The sequence below is a fragment of the Tamandua tetradactyla genome, chromosome 2, assembly GCF_023851605.1.
Source record: "Tamandua tetradactyla isolate mTamTet1 chromosome 2, mTamTet1.pri, whole genome shotgun sequence".
In the NCBI taxonomy this organism is placed as follows: Eukaryota; Metazoa; Chordata; class Mammalia; order Pilosa; family Myrmecophagidae; genus Tamandua; species Tamandua tetradactyla.
In genome coordinates, this window is record NC_135328.1 from 168,591,361 (window position 1) to 168,610,637 (window position 19,277).

General features: G+C 44.1%; 2 protein-coding genes and 1 long non-coding RNA gene across 3 annotated transcripts in view; 1 reads left to right on the plus strand and 2 right to left on the minus strand.

Annotated features, from left to right (window-relative positions):
* Window positions 1-5,342, minus strand: part of PODN (podocan) — a 32,512-nt gene extending 27,170 nt beyond the window's left edge. The window contains exon 1 of the mRNA XM_077149611.1: window positions 5,261-5,342. The gene's annotated coding sequence lies outside the window, so the exon portion shown is untranslated. The remainder of the gene's footprint in view (window positions 1-5,260) is intronic.
* Window positions 5,343-5,573: 231 nt separating this feature from the next.
* The window catches only part of LOC143674223 (uncharacterized), a 60,138-nt gene continuing 46,434 nt past the window's right edge, over window positions 5,574-19,277 (plus strand). Inside the window, exon 1 of the long non-coding RNA XR_013170970.1 lies at window positions 5,574-6,468. This is a non-coding gene — a long non-coding RNA (uncharacterized LOC143674223). The remainder of the gene's footprint in view (window positions 6,469-19,277) is intronic.
* Window positions 16,684-19,277, minus strand: part of SCP2 (sterol carrier protein 2) — a 177,072-nt gene continuing 174,478 nt past the window's right edge. Inside the window, exon 16 of the mRNA XM_077149616.1 lies at window positions 16,684-17,733. Within this exon, the coding sequence (XP_077005731.1) occupies window positions 17,638-17,733 (96 nt within the window). The 3' untranslated portion in view covers window positions 16,684-17,637. The remainder of the gene's footprint in view (window positions 17,734-19,277) is intronic.

The following is a 19,277-nucleotide window of genomic DNA, read 5'->3' on the forward strand; positions in this document are numbered from 1 at the left end:
ATTAAATTAAGAATCGTAAAATGAGATCATCCTGGATTAGGGTGGGCTCTAAACCTAACGATAAGTGTCCTTATAGGAAAAGAGAAGGGGAGAGGACACACAGAGGACGAGTTTATGTGAAGATGGAAACGGAGATGGAGTGATGCATCTAAAAGGCAAGGAATACCAAGAACTGCCAGGAGCTACCAGAGGCTGGCAGAAAACCATGACATGGATTGCTGACACCTTGATTCTCAACTTCTGGCTCCCAAACTGTGAGAGAATAAATTTATTTTGTTTTAAACCACCCAGTTTGTGGTAATTTGTTATCACAATCCTAGGAAGCTAAATTACGTATCACCCCTAAATCCCAGCTTCCTCAACCACCCCTGGGGATGACAGAACTGTCCTCATGGGGAAGCTGTGAGGAGTCCATAGGATACATGCTGCATACACAGCAAGTGCTCAATAAATGTTCGCTCTTCCTACCAGTAATCATATGATATGTGGAACTTGTCCACATCCTGACCACATCATTGCCTAATCCAGAATTCCTTGCTTCTTCCCCTCCCTTCTCTAGATCCTCTGCACTTTCGATCCCACCCAGTCCCATCTCCTCTAAGATTTTGCATAGATTCTACCTTCTTATGAATTCCAGCAGCCCTTGCAGCTGCTGCAGTGATTTAGATATCACTCTGTCTCACTCATTAGCTCAGCCAACCTTCCAAGGTGAAGCCCCATCTGCGCCCTGCCTCGTGCTGGGCATAGAGGAGGTAGATAAGGTCCCAGACCCCAGTACCAATGACCATTGGACAACCAGACTGGGTAAGCACTGAGGTTCCCATAACTCTAAAAGGGGCCCGGGGAGCATGAGGCCCCAGTGGGAAAGGTGTGAGGAGAGAGAACAGCAGTGGCCTAAAGGATCACAAGGTCTGAGCAGACTGGGACCTCCGGCAACTGGTTTGGCAGGGAACTGGGAGCCCAGCACTCACACATTTCCTGGGTTTGGGGGATTAGATGGCAACAATGAGTGATGCACACAGCAGCTTGGCCCTATGCCCACCCAACCACACCCCTGCTGACCAAAATGGGCAATTAATCCTTAGGCAGTCTACAGACCACCACTTTCACAGTACATAGAAAACCTGCTGCACCAGCATTAGAACAGAACAGGCCTCAGCCTCCTCCCTGCCCACCTGACCCCACCTGACCCCACCTGCAGACCTCGGATCTGGGAGAGGAGGCAGGGCAGACATCGCCAGGGGCCTAAATTCAATCAGAGCAGGAGGCCAGGAAGAATGACCCAGGGGAAGGAGCTCTCATCCTCACATATCTTGTGCACTCATTGGACAAGCTCTTGTTCCTCTCATACCCTCAGCTTTGCGTCTGTAAAAATACTGAATATGTCATATTTAATAAATATGAACATTATGAACCATCTTGAAATATTATCATCACCATTTTAGAGCCCAGGAAGCTGAGGCCCAATAGGATCAGCTAACATAACCCAGGTGTGAAGTGGCAAAGCCAAGCTCCCATTGCAGGTCTTAAGCACAATGCCAGGCTGCCTTTCCCTGGGCCAAGCCAGACAGAAGACTCAAGCACAGGCTCCTTCCTTGAAGAAACTCACAGCCCTGAGCTGCGCTGTCCAACACAGGAGCCACGTGCCACATGTGGCTGGGAGCACTTGAAATGTGGCCAGTTCAAACTGAGATGTGCTATTAGCAGAAACCATAGTGTACACGGATTTCAAAGACTTGGTATGAAAATAAAGAGTGAAAAAATCTCATATTATTATTCATATCTCATTAGTTACATAATAGTATTTTGGATATATTAAGCTAAGATAAATTATTAAGATTGATTTCACCTGTTTCAGTTTACTCTTTTTAATGTGGCTACCAGAAAATTTTACACATGCAACTGGTGTGTGTGGCTCACACACTCTCCCTGTTGGGCAGCACTGGCCTAGGGCATTATGTGTAAACTGAATAATCTGTGTGATCCGAGGGGCAATGGTGGACACTTCGCATCCATATGGTCCCAAGGGAGATCTAGTCCTGCTTGATGGCTGATCTAGCTATGAAGAATGAATACCAGGCAAAAAGGAGGGAAAGGGTGATGCAGCAGGGAGAGGGCCTGCATGTGCAAAGGCCTTGGGGCAAGAGAGCCCAGGCTGTGAACTCTCCTGAGCTCGCTAGAGGGGGTAGTTGGGATTGGGGACTGTGAATGATGGAACTGGGCAGGGGCCACAAGTTCCGGCCAAAAAAAATCCTGAAGGCCAGGTTCAGGAGTGTGACCCTTATCTTAGGCAAGACGAGACATCAATGAAGAGCAGGAGTGTGGCATAGGTTTATGTAATGTGGAGGATGGACCCGTGGGGAGTGCTCAGAGGCTGTGCAGTGGTGTAGGCAGGAGATAATGAGTCTGGTCTGGATAGGAAGGGAGGAGCTGAGCTGCAGGGATGGAGAGGAAGAGCTGAATCCAAGGGAGAGACAGAAAGAACAGATAGAGCTTAGGGACTGGTGGCCCCAATACCACTTTCCCTTCCCCCCAGCTTGGTGAGCTGCTCTTGGGAACTTCGGATCTGGGACAGTACCCACACCTGGTTTGCTATATGACCTTGATCATATCACTGAACCATCTGAGCTTCATCTTTCCTACCTGTTCTCCAAAGAATGCTGGGCTAGACAAGCCCCCAGGGCCCCTTCTGTTGTCCAGCCCTACGGAAGGTGTGTGGAGGAGAACAGAGGAGGAAGCAGGACCCTTCTTTCCAGAAGCCTCCAGTCCCCCTGGAGAGGAAAACTCAAACCCTCAGGACAACAAGTACTGGGCAAGAGGGGCCAGCTTAGTCTGCATGGAGTCTTTAGCTTGTTGTTTACAGACAGAAGGAGGTGGGTTCCAAACTTGACTGTGTGAACCAGAATGAATTGCTTCACTGCTTTGAGCCTCAGTTTCCTAGTCCAGGAAATGGACATGGGAGCTACCTCATGAAAATGAAACAAAATGATGTTGGCGACATGCCCAGCCTCTCCTCGGCGGAACTAAACCTTGAGGCCCAGAAGGGCTTGAACGGGAAATTAAAGCAAAACTAGAAGAGGAAGAAAGGGGAAAGAAGACCCAAATCAGGAGGCAGATCCTTAGTCCCCAGCACCATTTTCCTCCTCCATACACTGCAAAGGGACTCAAACTTGACAGCTGCTCTATTCTGGGCCCCAAGCAGCTGCATCTTGTTGACCCAAATAGGCATCCCGAGACAAAGAGTTGGTCTCCCTATTTGGCAGATGTGGAACCTCAGGCACAAAGGGGTCCTGTTATTGTCCCTGCTCCAGGAAGCCTCTCCTGCCTCCTTGGCTGGGTTACAGGTTCTTTGGTGCTCCCACAGCACCCCTAGGCTCCTTTATGCCTTCGTCCTTCAAGGCTAAACTGAGCCTTCCCTGATTTCCCAGACATGGAGTGGGCATTCAGGAAATGTTTGCTGAATGATTGAATTTGTGAAAGGCAGACTTGGAAAAATTCTACATTATCTGGTTCAACTCCCTCAGTTCACAAGTATGTTACAGGAAGGCCAGGACTAGAATGTGGATCTTCTGACTCCCGCTCAGATCCTTGAACAAGTCTTGAAGGCTGAGCAGGCTTCGCCAAGAAGATAGGGGAGGGAAGGCGCTTCAGGCAGAGGGGATGGTAAAAGCAAAGGCACAGTGAAGGGCAGACAGTTCCGGGAGTGGAGAACCAGGGCACTGGCCACTATGCTAAGGTGTCAGTGATAGGGAGTCATCGAGGGTTCCAAGGCTATTCCAGGCCTAATGGTGCCACTTAGTCGCCCTTTAGTCACCTGCTATCCAAGGTGCAGACAGATGCCACAAAGCATGCTTCTACAAGACCTAATGAAAATGGTCATGTGAATCTGACACTTAACTTGTACTGGGCTGGGCCCTGGGCCCTAACAGTGGATTTAAGGGGGCAAGCCAAGGGGGGAACCCCCAGACCAGATCACTGCTCTGTCCCAGGGCAACCCACAGCCTTTTCTGAGTAACTTGTGGCATAAGCCAGGGGGACTGGCTGGTCCCCTCTTTCCTCACCATTACCACAGCATTGCATGCCCAGCATGCAAGATTTCTATATAAGAGAGGGGTGGAGGATGTGACCACCCAGAGGATATGACTCTCCCGGTTCACACCTGCGGCGCCTCTTGGAGGAGGGGACACCTACAGCCGCAGACTTCACCTTCCCGGAGTCGAAGGACAGACGCTCAGGTTGCATGGGCCTCCAGAGGTCAGCAACGCACTCCAAGCGCTGGGCGCACATCCCTCTACGCCTCCCGGACAGGGGCCGTCCGCGCCACACGCACCCAGGCCAAGGCGCTCGCCTGCTCCTCTCTGGAAGTTCAGGCTGCGGCTACCTCCCGCCCCTGGGCCCCAGCCCAGGAGGCTGCCAGGAGCCAGCCGCCGCCGCCGCCGCCTCCTCTTCCACCTGACGGCGCAGCAGGTATTCCGTTGCCACTGCCCGGGGCCTTAGCGGGAGGGCGCACGCCCAACTCCGCGCACTCGGAGGCCTCCCCCAACCCCCGCTCCCTTCTTTGCATAGCCGTCTCAGCCCAGAGGCAGTGTGTAGACAGACAGACGGACACAGCAGGCCGCCAGCTGTGGGTTTCAGCTCAGCGAGTGCGCGGCAAAGCGGTGGCGGGAGCGGAGTCCGGCAGCAGGTCTGGGAGGCGGTCGCTGGAGCTCCGCTTCACCTGCCCACACACCCTCAGGGCAGATTCGCTGCCCCACTCTGGGCCTCAGTTTCCCCGTCTATAAAGAGGTCGAAAGCTGGAGTCGCTCGAGTCCCGGATGGGTTGACACGAAAAGACGCGATGATACTTCCCGCCAGGACCCTAAATATAGGGGTCCAGGCCCCTCCCCAGTTCCACCTGCCCCCCACATTCCCTGACGCCCGGCCGCGTCCTTCCACACCCCCTCCCCACACCCCCGCCTCATCCGCCCTCAGATTCTTTCCAGATGTGCGTAGTGGGAGGGGCCCGGGGGCTGGGACCAGCCTCTGGCCAGAAAGGAGAAAAGGCCCCTGCCTGGGTGCCGGTGGCTCAGGGGTCGCCCCCGGAGGAGTAAACTCCTCAGCCGTTGCCCTCGGTTCTGGGGTCTGAGGGAGGGGGCAAGACGCGGCGGCCCCGCCCCAGGCAGCTGCCGGGGCTCTCCGGAGAAGACCGGGGAAACCCGAGTCGGCTGTCCAGGCTCGGCCCCCGGCCCCTCGGCCCACCCCGGGCGCCCGCACTCTGTACCTGCTGCGCCCCGGCGCCGCGCCGCGCCCCGCCGGCCAAACGCGCTCCCCCGAGTCTCGGCTGCGCTCCGCGGGCGCGGACTCCTTCCATTCAAGTCGAGCCTTGAGCTTCGCGACGCAAGTTTTGTTGTGGGTTTTCTCCTCCCCGCCTCTCCCTCGGCCCCCCTCCGCACCCCACCCCCCGCCTCCCGCGCCCGCGTGCATCTGCTGGACGCCGGCCTCCTTCGGACACAGGCGTAGGGTCCCCACAGGCGCGGGGAGGGGAGGGTCTGCCCCTCTCCCCCCCCCCCCCCCCAATCGGTGCTGGACTTGGCCGGGCCCCACTTCCCGGGGAGGCAGAGCCGCCTCTGCATCGACCCCTCTCCGCCCCGGCGGGCCCGCTGCACCACGCCTCCCCCTCTAGGAAACCGGGAAGGCGGGGTGTCCAGCCCGCAGCAGCGCTTCCTAGTTCCCAGGCTTCCGCAGAGGATGCGGACCCCCTTTAGGCCCCGGCACCTGGAGGGAGGGCCCTTTTGTCCCAGTGCGGCGGAGCCCAGTTTTCCCCTCATGGTAGAGGATTCTCACAACCACTCCAGCCACGGGTACCTTTCTGTTCACTCTCCCACCCTAGGGTCCTGGGCCATGGCTAACGGCTGCCAGCCAAGACCTTGCTGGGCCCATTCCCGGAAAAGTCCCTCCCGCCCCCACTCCCCGTTGGCCCTGGGCCCACAGCCTGGTGAGCCTTGAAGGCTGGTAAATTGGGCTGGGAGTGGGGTACATGTGGAGCCCAGTCACAGGAAGACTAGGGGCGTGAGCCGTGAGTCCTTGTGGCACCATATTGTTCCCAGGAGCCGAAAATGTTTCCAAGTAAATGAGTATTAACTGCTAGCAGCTGAAACAACACTGTTTGGCGCCAGGGGCTTCAGCAACGAGAATCGCGATGGAACCGAGTTTAGGTGGTACTTGGCATGTCTGCTGCAGAACAAGCCTCTCCTGCTGTACCTGGCCTGTGATTAGCTCACCCACAGCTACCTTACCTGGCTGTCCTCCTGGAGAGGGAGAAGGACAAATAAATCAAACTTGGGACCAATTGCTCAACCTAAAATGCTAGGGCGCTGGATGAATGGCTCATGTAAGGCAACCTCCACTGGGTTCTGCTGCTATGGCCTCCTGATTCTCTAATCTTCACAACTCTGCACGGGAAGGACTGCTGTCATCCCCATTTTACAGGTAAGGAGACAACTTCAGAAAGAATAAATGAAGAAATGATCAAGTAAAAGGCCATTAGTTGGCAGAGCTACGGTTTTGAACCCAGCTAGGTTTACCCTTCTCCACAGCCCAGGTTTGTTTCAATGATAGAAAACAGTAGGTAACTGAGCAGGCAAGTGTAGAGCTTGGATTTGAACCCAGGACTGTTTATTTCTGTTACAACAATCACTCAAGAACTTAGCAAGAATGGGAAGGGAAAGTATTATTTTGCCTTCTTTGGCCTCAAATTCCAGTTCTCTTTGAGCTCAAACTTTTGAGAGTTGGTATGATTCACAGGATTGGACAAGGGCCAAGATAGCAGTGCATCTCATATCTTATCCCGAACACTAAGCCTAGATTGAAGGGGAACAAAAATAACAGGATTTTACTTCCTTGAATGCCTATGAACTAAAGAAAGTCTTCTGAAAGGATAATGGGAACCAGCACATACCAAATGCCTACTAAGTGCCAGGCACCATGCTAAATCTTTAAATATGTATCCTAATCATCTTGCCTCTTGTGGGGGAAGTTATTCTCTAAGTTACCCCTAGCATGTAACTTCTGGGACCAGTGTCTTTTAGGGAACAGCCATAGAATGCATCTTTTCCCACTCCTCCTCTCACACAAATAGACTCTTCTATGCAATACCAAACCAATGCCCACATGTGTTCTGTGGCTGTCCAGTGCTTAATGGCATAAACTGTAATCATTGGTCTTAAGTTTGGTAGAGTCACCTGTAGTGTCTGGTGGAAAAATGGAGGCAACCTGGTAATGCCTCTTGAAGCAAGTCCTCTAACCTTCAGAAGGTTGTGAAAACGCTTTTGGATTTGAAATTTAGGTTTCCTGAATCTCCCTGAGCTGCTCTGATTCCTTCATTCTGCTTCTTGATATCAGCTCCTGTTTTGATATTACTGTAAAAAAATGTAGAAACAGTAGAACGTGGTTTCAAGTATGACCTTTGGATTTAGACCTGGGTGCAAGTGAAGATTAAAAATAGTACCTACCATTACAGGTTGCCTGAGCTAAGTGAGAAAAATGCACATATAGGGTTCTGCACAGCACAGGGCACATGGTAGGTGCTCAACAAATGGCAGCTGCTATTATTACAAAACCATCACTAAGACCTGGCTATTATTAAAATAGAAACAAGTGGTACAAATCAAACAGAATCCTCTGCACTGCCCAGGGCTGGAGCCTTCTAATTGAAAACAATAAGCAGCAAATAGAATGATATGGCAAATGCAGCACTATGTTAAAATTGATGGATCTGGGTGTCTGAGGGAATAGGAATATGTTGGATTTCTGTGTATGGGATTTATATTATTTTTGTACTGTCTTGTAAGTTTTAAAGTATTTCAAAATGAGAAGTTTAAAAATAAGCAAACAACAACAAAAACAGTAAGAAACAAGAAACTCAAAAGGGAGGAATGGTAAAGGCACACATATGGCCAGAGAGCTAAGAGAAGGAAGTTCTCAAATGGCTTTGGTTCAAAAAAAAAAAGATAAGGAACAATGAGCTGAGCTGATGTTATACTTCATCATCAGAGAGGGAAAAAAATTCCTTTTACCTCGAGCTGAGGGCTCAAGACCTTCCCTTACATCTGAACTGTATAAATCATGAACAAGTTCATGTCTCTAAGTAGCAGAGTCCCAAATACTTGACTTTCTGGACACCAAGGAATCAAATCAGATGGTGTTTTTATTGTGTGTATATGGATCTATTTGAAGGATTTTTATAAAAGACTAGGCTCTTGAAGAACAATCCAAATATGATGGGAAAGTCACAGGCCAAGTCAGGTCTACAATGTGTTATAAGTTCTTATAGCATCTCCTAGAAACTCCTCGTTATTGGACTTTTCTCACTGTGCTATCTTTTTTTCATCTCTTTCTCTTACTGCATTGTAAACTCTCCAGAACAAGACTTGTCTCATATTCTGTGTGGTCCCTTTCTAGATCTAAAATAACAACATGTGTAAGGCTGAATGCCTCCTCACCAAAGATGTCCATGTCCTAATTCCTATGTTACATTACATGGCAACAGGGACTTAGCAGATATAATTAAGGTTACAGACTTTAGAACAGGGAGATTATGCTGGACTACCTGGGTGGGTTTAATCTAATTCTAGGAGCTTTTTAAAGCAGAGAATTTTCCCTGGCTGGAGCCAGGAGAGATGAAGCAGAAACGAAGGCCGTAGATTTGAAGCACCGGAAGAACTCAACTTGCCATCGGAGGTTTTGGAGATGAAGTGGGGCATGGAGCCAGGTAATGCAGGGAGCCTTTAGAAGATGAGAATTACTCCAGACCGCGAGCAAGAGTACAGGGACTTCAGTCCTGCAGCAGCACGGCACTGAATTCTGCCAATATCCTGAATGAGCCTGGAAGCAGATTCTCCTGCAGAGCCTCCAAATAATAGCCCAGACCCAGCCATCACTTGACTGTGGCCTGAAGCAGAGAAATGAGCCAAGTCCATCCCGACTCCTGACTTACATAACTCTGAGATAATGAATTGTGTTGTGTTAAACTGCCAAGCTTGTGGAAGATTTGTTACAGCAGCTAGAGAAAACTAATACAAACATTAACAAGTAAAACTGGCACAGCACTTTGTTATACATTATTTCACTTAATCTTCACAATAAGCATAATAGTATTATTGCCTTCTTAGTTTAGGAAACTGATGCTCAGAGAAGCAACTTGCCCAAATGACCCAGCTAATGAGTGCTTAAGCCAGTATTTGGCTGAGGTCATTGGGTTCTAACTCCAATGAGTGTTGTCTCCTACACTGCAGCTGCCATTCTCTGGCTTCAGGATTCTACTCCTTTATCAAACCTGAATACATAATGGACACCCCCCCCAAAAAAAAAGAAAGTCTAGAAGCTTTGAAAACTCATTTCTTTCTGTTTTTTCCAAAGCTATTTGGTTAATCATGGAACAAGTACAAGTCAGGGTATAAACAAGTAAGTCAAGTATCAAATATTCTCCCTAGCACATAATAAGAAAAAAAAATGTTTTGATAAATGGCAGAAGGATAAATTCTCAAAAGAGTGGCTGATAATGAGACAGCATTTTCCACCCTTCCCATAGGTATCATTCTGCCACTATTAAGATACGACGTCTCCCACAATGAAATGCCCTGTTTCTGCCAGCTGGGTTTAGAAGCACCTCTGTGGTTAGAGCTTTCAAGCCCACTCACAACCTAACACAAAGCTGTCAGGAAGTTCAAGCGATTTTCAGTCTGAAATTTCCCTTTCTATATTTCTTCCCATTACTTCAAGTAACTAAGCAAAATAATTCCTCTCCTTCTTTGGTCTTTCCATCTCTCAAATATTTGTGAACTGATATCACACACCCTGCCCTTGGGTATCATTTTGCCAAATGGAAGCCTTCTTTCGGCCTGCCCAAGTCAACTTTTCTCTTAGACTGCTGCATCGTTGTGTCTCAACTTCTTTTGTTTATTTCTGTTCTAATGAAATGCCTGGTCATGAACAGAGTGCTCTCTGGACACTACAGAAGGCACCATATTCTAAAAGCTGAACTTTGGATTACACCATCTCTTACGAAAAGAAAATATCTTATCACTGCTAGTTGGTTAGAAAACCGTAGGATTTATAGCTTCTCTGCTTGAAATTTAAATAAATGGCAGACTACAATGAATTTCCCCCAACTTTACATACTTACAGGCACAAGTTCAGGAACTAAAGGTCAAGTATTTACTATAAGCTGTAAAAAAAAAACAGCACTGTGAATATTTACAAAGTATTTAAACAATGATTAATAAAGTACGGAAACGAAATGGACTTGGCATTACTTCTTGCAATCAGTTTTGAAACGGATACATTAAAAAAAAAAATACTCCAAGAAATCTGGCTAAAATTCTGTATCCAGATTAACCTTCCTGACAAATGGAATTAGACTCCGCATTTCTTAAGGGCCAGAAATCTGGCCCTGTATTCTGTTCTTACCAAGAACTGAAGAGCTGTTTGTTTACACCAGTCTCCAGATAGATATAATACTGGACCTTTCCAGTAGATTTTGTAACTCTCTATTGAGAAAAACTCTAAAGTTTGGCCAGACAGGCTGTGGTTCCTGATAACACATAAATCTTTCAGGGCCCTCATTAGCTGTTTAGTACTGTACTCCAAATTCCTAATTCATATCAGTGTGGTCTCTAAACAAACTCAATCCCACAGGGTAATTTACCCAAAGGTATACAATCTGGCTGGCAGATAACCTTTTTTTCTAGTCAATAACATCAAGCAACTTCTTTGTATTCAATAGCAATTCTGCCATAAGCAGTTAGAACTGTACTCTTCGGTTTCTTTGGCTGATTTGCAAACCCGAAAGTCCAACTGGATTAATTCTACATCCAATCACTTAATTAGAGAGACTAATAAATTTCAGTGGTTCTTGAGAAATATAGGGATGTAAACAATCAGTAAAAAATGCAAATTCCCCTTAATTCTGAAGCCAGCTGATTATCTGAATTCAAAGGATTGTTACAAGATGTCCCAAAGAATAAATTTCCTCACATAAAAATAGTTCCTCAAATAACATTAGGCACCGCCCATTGAGTACCTACTATGAGCTTGACATTTTACAAATACAAATGCTAATCCTGGCAACAATCAGCGAGGCAGGTATTATTATTCCCTTTTTTACAGTGGGGTAAACAGGCTCAGGGTTCTTACTTATTAACAGCTCAGGATTCCAAAGCTGTGTAAGTTCCAGAATTAGGACCAAAACTCAGTATCTGATGGGCCCTAGTTTTCCCACTATACCAGGCTGTATTAAATGTATTATTTTCTGAAATTGCTAAAGTTTCTGAAGATAGAGTTGTTAATTGTAGGAGTTTGTTTCTTTTCTCTAAGGCAACATATATGGGGGCAAAACAGAAGGAGCTTTTATTTATAGTGATTGAACGTTTTACAAGGATTTTACAATTTCAGAAGGAATTTAATGATCATTGTCTAATCCTCATTCCCTGAAGAAACATTTCTTGATTCTTACTCTGGCAGACACTGCATTAGTCATAAAGATGACTAAAGAGACATAAAGATGAATAACAGTTTCTCCCCTCAAGGTGTTCTGATGAGAGTGACTATCAGAAAAAAATAACAGTATCTCCCTTTTGCAAAGGAGGAAACTAAAGACTGGCAGGGTTTAAATGACCTGCCATGACTAAACTTCCAAGTGGCAGAGACAGGACTGTGCCATGTCTTGGATCCAGGATCTTTCTGATCACACTGCAGTGACTCCTCCCCATCCCCTCATCTCCACATTCGACTTCTTAATCATGCTCTCCATTATTGTTCCTCTACATATTCAAAAAGGGTTGTAAAAGTCTGAGAGTCTGAGTATAGCAAAAAAGACTACTGATTTTAATGCACACAGGACCCAGTAGATCACTTTGTGTTCTTTAAAGTCACAAATAAACTGACTTTTCTTACTATCCGTGAGGTTTGAAACTGTTGTGGACCCCAGAAAAGCCATGCTCTTAATCCTCTTTCAGTATTTCTGGGTGGGATCTTTTTTATTGTTTCCATGGAGATGTGACCCACATAATAGTGGGTGATAACTTTTGATTAGATGGTGTTCTAGTTTGCTAGCTGCCAGAATGCGATATACTAGAAACAGAATGGCTTTTTAAAAGGGGAATTTAATAAGCTGCTAGTTTACAGTTCTAAGGCTGAGATAATGTCCCAGTTAAAACAAGTCTATAGAAATGTCCAATCTAAAGCATCCAGAGAATGATACCTTGGTTCAAGAAGGCCAATGAAGTTCAGGGTTTCTCTCTTATCTGGAAGGGCACATGGTGAAGTGTGCTAGCTTTCTCTTCTGGCTTCTTGTTTCATGAAGCTCCCCAGAGATGTTTTCCTTCTTTATCTCCAAAAGTCACTGGCTGGTAGACTCTGCTTTGTGGTTCTGTGGCAATTCTCTGCTCTCTCAGAAACTCGTGGCTTTCTCTCTTGTTATTCTCTAGCTTTTTCCAAGGTGCTTCTTCTTTTAAGGGATTCCAATAATACCAATCAAGACCCACCTGGAAGGGTGGACACACGTCTCCACCTATTCAAGTTTAATACCCACACTTAATTGAGTCACATCTCCATGGAGATAAGCTAATTAAAGTTTCCAACATACAGTACTGAAGAACTGTTGCTCCCACAAGGTTGATTAGGATTAAAACATGACTTTTCTAGGGTACATAAATGCTTTCAAACTGGCACAGATGGTTTTCATGGAGATGTTTCCACCTATTCAAGATGGGATTGTTTACTGGAGTCCTTTAAGAGGGAATCATTTTGGTAAGTGCTGACAGAGCCCACACAGCCAGAGATCTTTGGAGATGCAGGAGAAAAACGCCCCCAGGGAAGACTTATGAAATGAGAGAAAGCTAGCAAATATCGCCATGTGCCTCCCAGCTGAGAGAGAAACCCCGAACTTCACTGGCCCTTTCTTTGGAGTTAAGGTATCTTTTTCTGGTTGCCTTAATTTGGACATTTTCATGGCCTTAGAACTATAAACTTACAATTTAATAAATTCCCTTTTAAAAAGCCATTTTGTTTCTGGTATATTGTATCCTAGCTGTTACAAACTAAAACACTCCCTCAGGCTGCTCCGGTTCGAAGGTGAAAGACTGTTCTGAGCAGCTGCACGTATTTTCAAAGAAAGATCAGGGTGAATTGGCTAAAGGAGAATTTTTAATGTAGTCTTTCATCATCAAGGCAACAGAAGGATATTGTAGGAGAATACAATTCTGTGACCAGGCTCCTATCCTCAGAAATGCCTCCTGTGAGGCATATGTTCCTCAGTTAATCTCATTCATTCATTCATTTAACAATAAGCAGCCAAGACTTTGTGTGGGCGGGGTTGTGGGACGGAGGGGGGGGGGCGGATAATCACAATGAAAGCATTAACATGCAGTTCCACCCCTTAAGGAGTTCTGTTTGGCAGGAGATAGAAGCAAATTATTAGGAAGGAATAATTATTGCTATTTGTGGTGAACAGAGAGAGCTTCTTGAAAGCAGGGGTACCCTGGGTAAGTTTTAAAAGATAAACAAGAATTTGCCAAGGGGATAAGGGGGACAGAGATTGTAAGGACAGACAAAGAGAAGAGCATGCAGATGACGACCTTACTTAGAACTAAAAGTATTAACTAATATGCTTGTTATGTATTAAGCATTTGGAAACATACTTCCCATCACTACCAAATGGAACTTTTCTGTTATTATTCACAGAACTTTATGAAAAGAAACAATTCCAATGTGTCTTTTATTCCTACTACTCCAGTGAAATTGATTTTATACTGGTTACTAGTGACTTAACATGTTTGGCAAATTTAATCCAAGACATTTTCACACATCATGCTACTTAATCTTTCAGCAGCATTTGACTCAGTTGACCACTTTTAGGCAATGCTCTCTTCTTTTGAGTTTCCCCTCTACCTCTACTAGCCCCTCCTTCTCCTCCCCTGTGCACATCTTCCTTCTCTGTTCTATCTCTAAAAGCATAAATTCCTGCCTCCTTGGTATTTCCACTTGGAAATTTCTTGGGCACCGCAAAGGTAAGTTCAAAAATGGAACTTATTATTTCAACCATTCCTCTGAAACCTGCTTTCTCCCCGGCCGTTCCAATTATGACCCACAGTGAGCCTGCCATCCCTGCCCCTGTATCCAGTTACCAAGTTCTGTCAGCTCTGACCCAGTTTTCCTACACCTTTTTCTACTACTGAGATTCTACCCCAGGACACCCCATTCTTGCATCTGCACATCCACTCTGCAGCCCTTTGTCTCCAGGATGTTCCCCACATAACAGCTGGAGTGATGGTTTAAATCACATTACCCTGCTGATAGCCCTCCACAGTAGTTATCAGTTCTGTTCACAAATATTCCAACTCCATTCTTTCCTTCCAGTACATGGTGAGATGGGCATATAACTTGCTGTGCTCAATAAAATGTGAGCAAAGGTGATACATGTCACAACTGGGCAGAAGCTTTTAGAGCAAAGGTGTATGTCAGCTTTTTCTCTGCTATGACAATCATGACAGTGTTCCAGATGGTGGCTGTGCCAGTAGCCTGGGTTCCAAACAGGCTGTGATGGCAGAGCAGACATGCAAGCATGAGTGAGAAATAAATTTAAAACTGAACCTTTTAATGGTGCCTAACTGCACTAAGAATGAAACACAAATGTCATAGCATATTAGCAAATTCCAGTATAACTGGTTCCTGTGTGTCTGTCTGTCTGCCCTCATCTTGGACCATGTAGTAGGTTGAATTATGTACCCTAGGGAAAAACATGTTCTTAATCTTAATCCCATTCCTATGGATGTGAGCCCATTATAAACAGGACCTTTTGAAGATGTGATTTTTAGTTATAGTGTGGCCTTAACTGAATCAGGATTGGTTTTAATCCTATGTACTGGAAGCTTTATAGCAAAAGCCACAGGAAGGAGCCTGAAGCAGGAAGTCAGTGGAACCCAAAGAAAGTAGAGGGCATCAGCATGTGACCAGAAAGCTGAGGAACCCCAAGGATTGCCAGCCTGCCAGAACACTATCAAAGCAGGGACAAGGAAAACCTTACAGCCTCTGAAACTGTAAGACAACTAGTCACCGTTGTTAAACCAACCTATTGTGAGATTTGTCATAGCAGCCAGGAAAGTAATACAGGCCAGTTTTTTCTTTATTCTCTGCTCTCTCTACTCCACTCATATTCACTCTTTCAGTTTTTGGAACATGCCTAGCTCTTTTCCACCTTTTCATGCAAGCTTCTTTGCATGGTTCGCTCTTTCATATTTTCAGATCTCAGCTTAAATATTACCTTCTCAGAGATGTCACTCTTATCCACTTTATCAAAGAAGGTCCCTCACTGTTACCCTATGCCACAGCAGACTTAACATTTGCTGCATGGCACTTCATGGTCTAATAATTATTCATCTCTCTGATCGTCTCTTCTACTAGATTGTAAGCACCGTGAGGGGAGAAGCTCACCACAATCTCTAGTACCTAGCAATGGATACTACATATATTAGGCACTCAATAAATACTTGTTAAATTAATGAATAAAGGAATGAGAAAATTTTAAAAAGACTCAAAAAGTGAGATATACAATAACAGTACAGACATCATATCACATTATCACTGTGGCTAGTGGTGGTGGTAGCGGGGACAGTAAATGAACTAGCTAGTTATTACTAAATGACTACAATGCACCTGTTTTAGGTACTTTGCAAATGTATCTCTCTAGATTTGCATTTTAGGTAATCAATATTAATATCCCTACTTTATAAATGAAACAACTGAGGCTCAACCTGCTCAAGTTGTGCAATTAGTAATAGCAGCAGTTTTAACTCATACCTGTTTACCTTCTTTCTTCAAAACCCTTATTCTTCCCTGGAAGTTAAACTGCTACTATATGTCATCACTAAGTATCTTTCTATTGTATGTATAAATTATACTCACATATGAATAAATTTATACCCCAAGAACCAGTTTTCTGTTTTCCGTTTTTTGTTTTTAAACTCATCTTAAAGCCTGTCTTAGGTGTCTTAGTATTTGGGGCAGGTGAGAGCAGAATGATGCAGCAAATTCAAAGTACAGATAAACATCTCATTTGAACTTTTTTCTTGAAGTCTTTTTCTTCTCAGAGTAAGAAGCTATTATGAGGCCTGTGTTCTGAATTCATTTGATAGGAATTAAGATTCACCCTCTGGTCCCATCAACAAATGCTGGTCACAGAACACTCAACACTCAATGCTAAGTACTCTAAGGCACTCTGACTTGATTAGCACGGGCTCTAAACAAACAAATGAAACCACCTGAGTTTGACTTCTGCTTGGTGAAGTAACAAATTCACAACAGGAAGGGGGACCTGCGTAACAGCTGCACAGCTCTGAGTAGAGTCACAGAATTATCAGAGCTAAAAGGAGCCATAGAGACCATCCAACCTAGACCCCCTGCTTTTCACAGTTTAGCACACAGGCTTGGGTAGGCAATTATTTATTTGCCTAAGAGAAGCAGGTCTCCTAGCCGCTGGTCAAGTGCTTTTTGCACACTGCGTTCCTCAATACAACTGGTGATTATGTCAAAGCAACTGGCAGAAAACACCTATATAACACATGGTTTGTAAGTCCTCCAATGTTTCCCCTTACTCTCTATCATCCAAAGAACCCTGAGCAAAAAAAGAGCATACACAATAAAAACAAAGCGGATCAGTAAGAGCAATTTTAATTTTCTATTAAACATTCTTCCAAAAGCAATATTTTACCCAATATCGCACTGAGTTATAAGAAATAGTAACACTAGCATTAGAAAAACTAGGAAGAAAGATAAATTAAATGAGGATAATTAATTAAATTAAGCCTATATGAAGAAGGAAAATTTAACAAAAGACAGAGCTTTACAAATCTAGTTAAATTAATAAGATTATAGTTAAAAAACTGTGCATCTCAAAGCAAACTATTCAATTATTTTTAATAATAGCCATTTTATGATTCTAATACACTGATTTTTCAAAAAGAAAACACATTTTTAAGACATTTTTATTTTAAAAATAGGCCTATATTCAGCTATACGATGTGTTCCCCCAAACTCTGATCATAATTCTTTTAACTGGGGAAGAAAATATCATTTACGATTGCATGAAATGTAAATAATTAAAAAAAAAAAAACTATATCCCAATACAGAATTTTTGAAGTATTAATGGGAAATAGGGTAAGGTAATTAAGTGCACAACACTAATTACTGCCCTGCTACTGATATTCCATTTCTTCCCTGATTCTCCCAAGGAAAACTCTTAAATTGAAATTTCAGCAGAATAGTCCTTAAATAACTTTTATAAACAACATGAAAGCTTTTGTTTATATAGTTTTTGGATTTTACTGTTCCTAATTTTATTTTGAAACTCAATTTTGCCCCAAACCATAATTACCATATTAACTTTGTAATGCACAGTTGTATACAATTCAGCAAAACAGTGGTATACCATTAGGACCTATTCACCCAAAGCTAGGAAAAAACAGGATTGGTCACACCCATTAAAAAACAAATCTATCTCATGCTATTTGCCAATAATTTCAGTCTAATTCCTGACAATGAAATACATGAATATATTTCTATAAATCTCATCTTGATTTTCAAAAGTAGCCAAAAGGAGTTCTTCACAGCTTAGCTTTGCCTGGCTGAAGCTGAAGATTTTGTAACTTCATAGCCAGACCCATGTTGCCAGTGATTTTCAATTTGCCTTGAAAGAAAGCCTGTGAGTAAAAAGAAAGAAAATTCATTACTTGTTTTTTGTTTTGAAATGACCGATATTTCTGGACTATCCAGCTCTGAGATCATTATTTATTTATCTAGATCAGTTAATTTTTTTCAAAATACAAAGCTTGGCTGTTAGAACAGATTCCTTAAAAGGAAGAATCTATGTAGTCGATGCTTTATTTAAAGTAATCAAAAGGAACACCTTTCCCAAGTGTCTGCTCTTAGAAACTGCATCTGCCTTTACCTGTCTTTCTGATACATTTTCCAAATGTTAGGCAAACTGGGCTCATACTGTATTGATTTTGTTTAAAAATAGTACATGTGGGTTGGGAATAAAACCCCAACTTTTCAGGAATGTGCTGGGAGAAAAGGCACACTCGGAACCACATTCATAAACTCTTGGGATTCAGAAAAATGTGGGCTCCTCTGTGGTTCAATAAGAATCAAACCAATCCAAAGTGCAGAGCCACAATTTGTTCTATTTTAACAACTCCCTCAGATTAGATCACATGATGTTTGCTAAATTTACCATGTAACAAAATCTTGAGAAAACGTAAAAGCAATAGCAAAATCGGGAACATAGCATGACTCTCCTACCCGTTACTCTGGTCTCAGTCTTCTAACTCAATTCTTTAAATAAGGAGGGGCTAGATGAATAAAGCTTCCGGTGGTCTTAGCTTTTTAAGTAAGGACATTAAGAAGTTAGCCGCTCTTCTGCATCATCCATGGGAATGCACAGAGCTCTGCCTTTTAAAACTACACCTCCTGGTTAGGGTGACTAATTCTTTTTTTTTCCTCTCTGACTGGACAAACTAAATATTTCCTTTCTATATGGCACAAAGCCTTCAGTCTGATGATTTAAGAGTTAGGTGTCTAAGAACACAACATATTTAACATATGTCCTTTAAAAAATAAAGATGAGTAGTACCTAGAAGAAAAACTCACCATCTTTCTTTTTTTAAATTAAAAGAGAAAATTGTTTCTTATTTACTAAAAATAGAGCAAACATCAAAACTTCACCGTTTAGAGAATCCAAACATAAGGATCATTTTAATCTGGCCACTAGGTGTTCTTTATGTGTGCTTTCTGCTGGAGAACACATTGCTTTGTTTCAACTGGAGCCAAACATGAAATTAGAATTTCCACTGTACTTAATGGTTTCCCGTCAAATCCTTTACTGAGCACAAGGGAGAGCTATTAGCAAATAAAAGAAGGGCCTACCATTTTAATCTTTAATCCCTTTGGGTGTTAACAGGTGTTCAAGAAAAATAAGCTGATACACTGCCACCCAAAATGGACAGTACATAGACAAACTGAGAGAATAACTGGCAGCTGATGTGTGAAGTCTGATCATCTGCCAAAAGCTGTGCACAGTGCAATGGGGAACAGGGAGTGGGAAGAAGGATGTCAGCCAGGTCCTATACTAGTGGCCTCTGTTCTGTGGAACAGGCTCAGTGGGTGGAAATGTCAATGCCAATAGAGTGCATTCTGTTGAAACGTGTCATATATACAAATTTCTTACTCATCACAGATTCTGTTG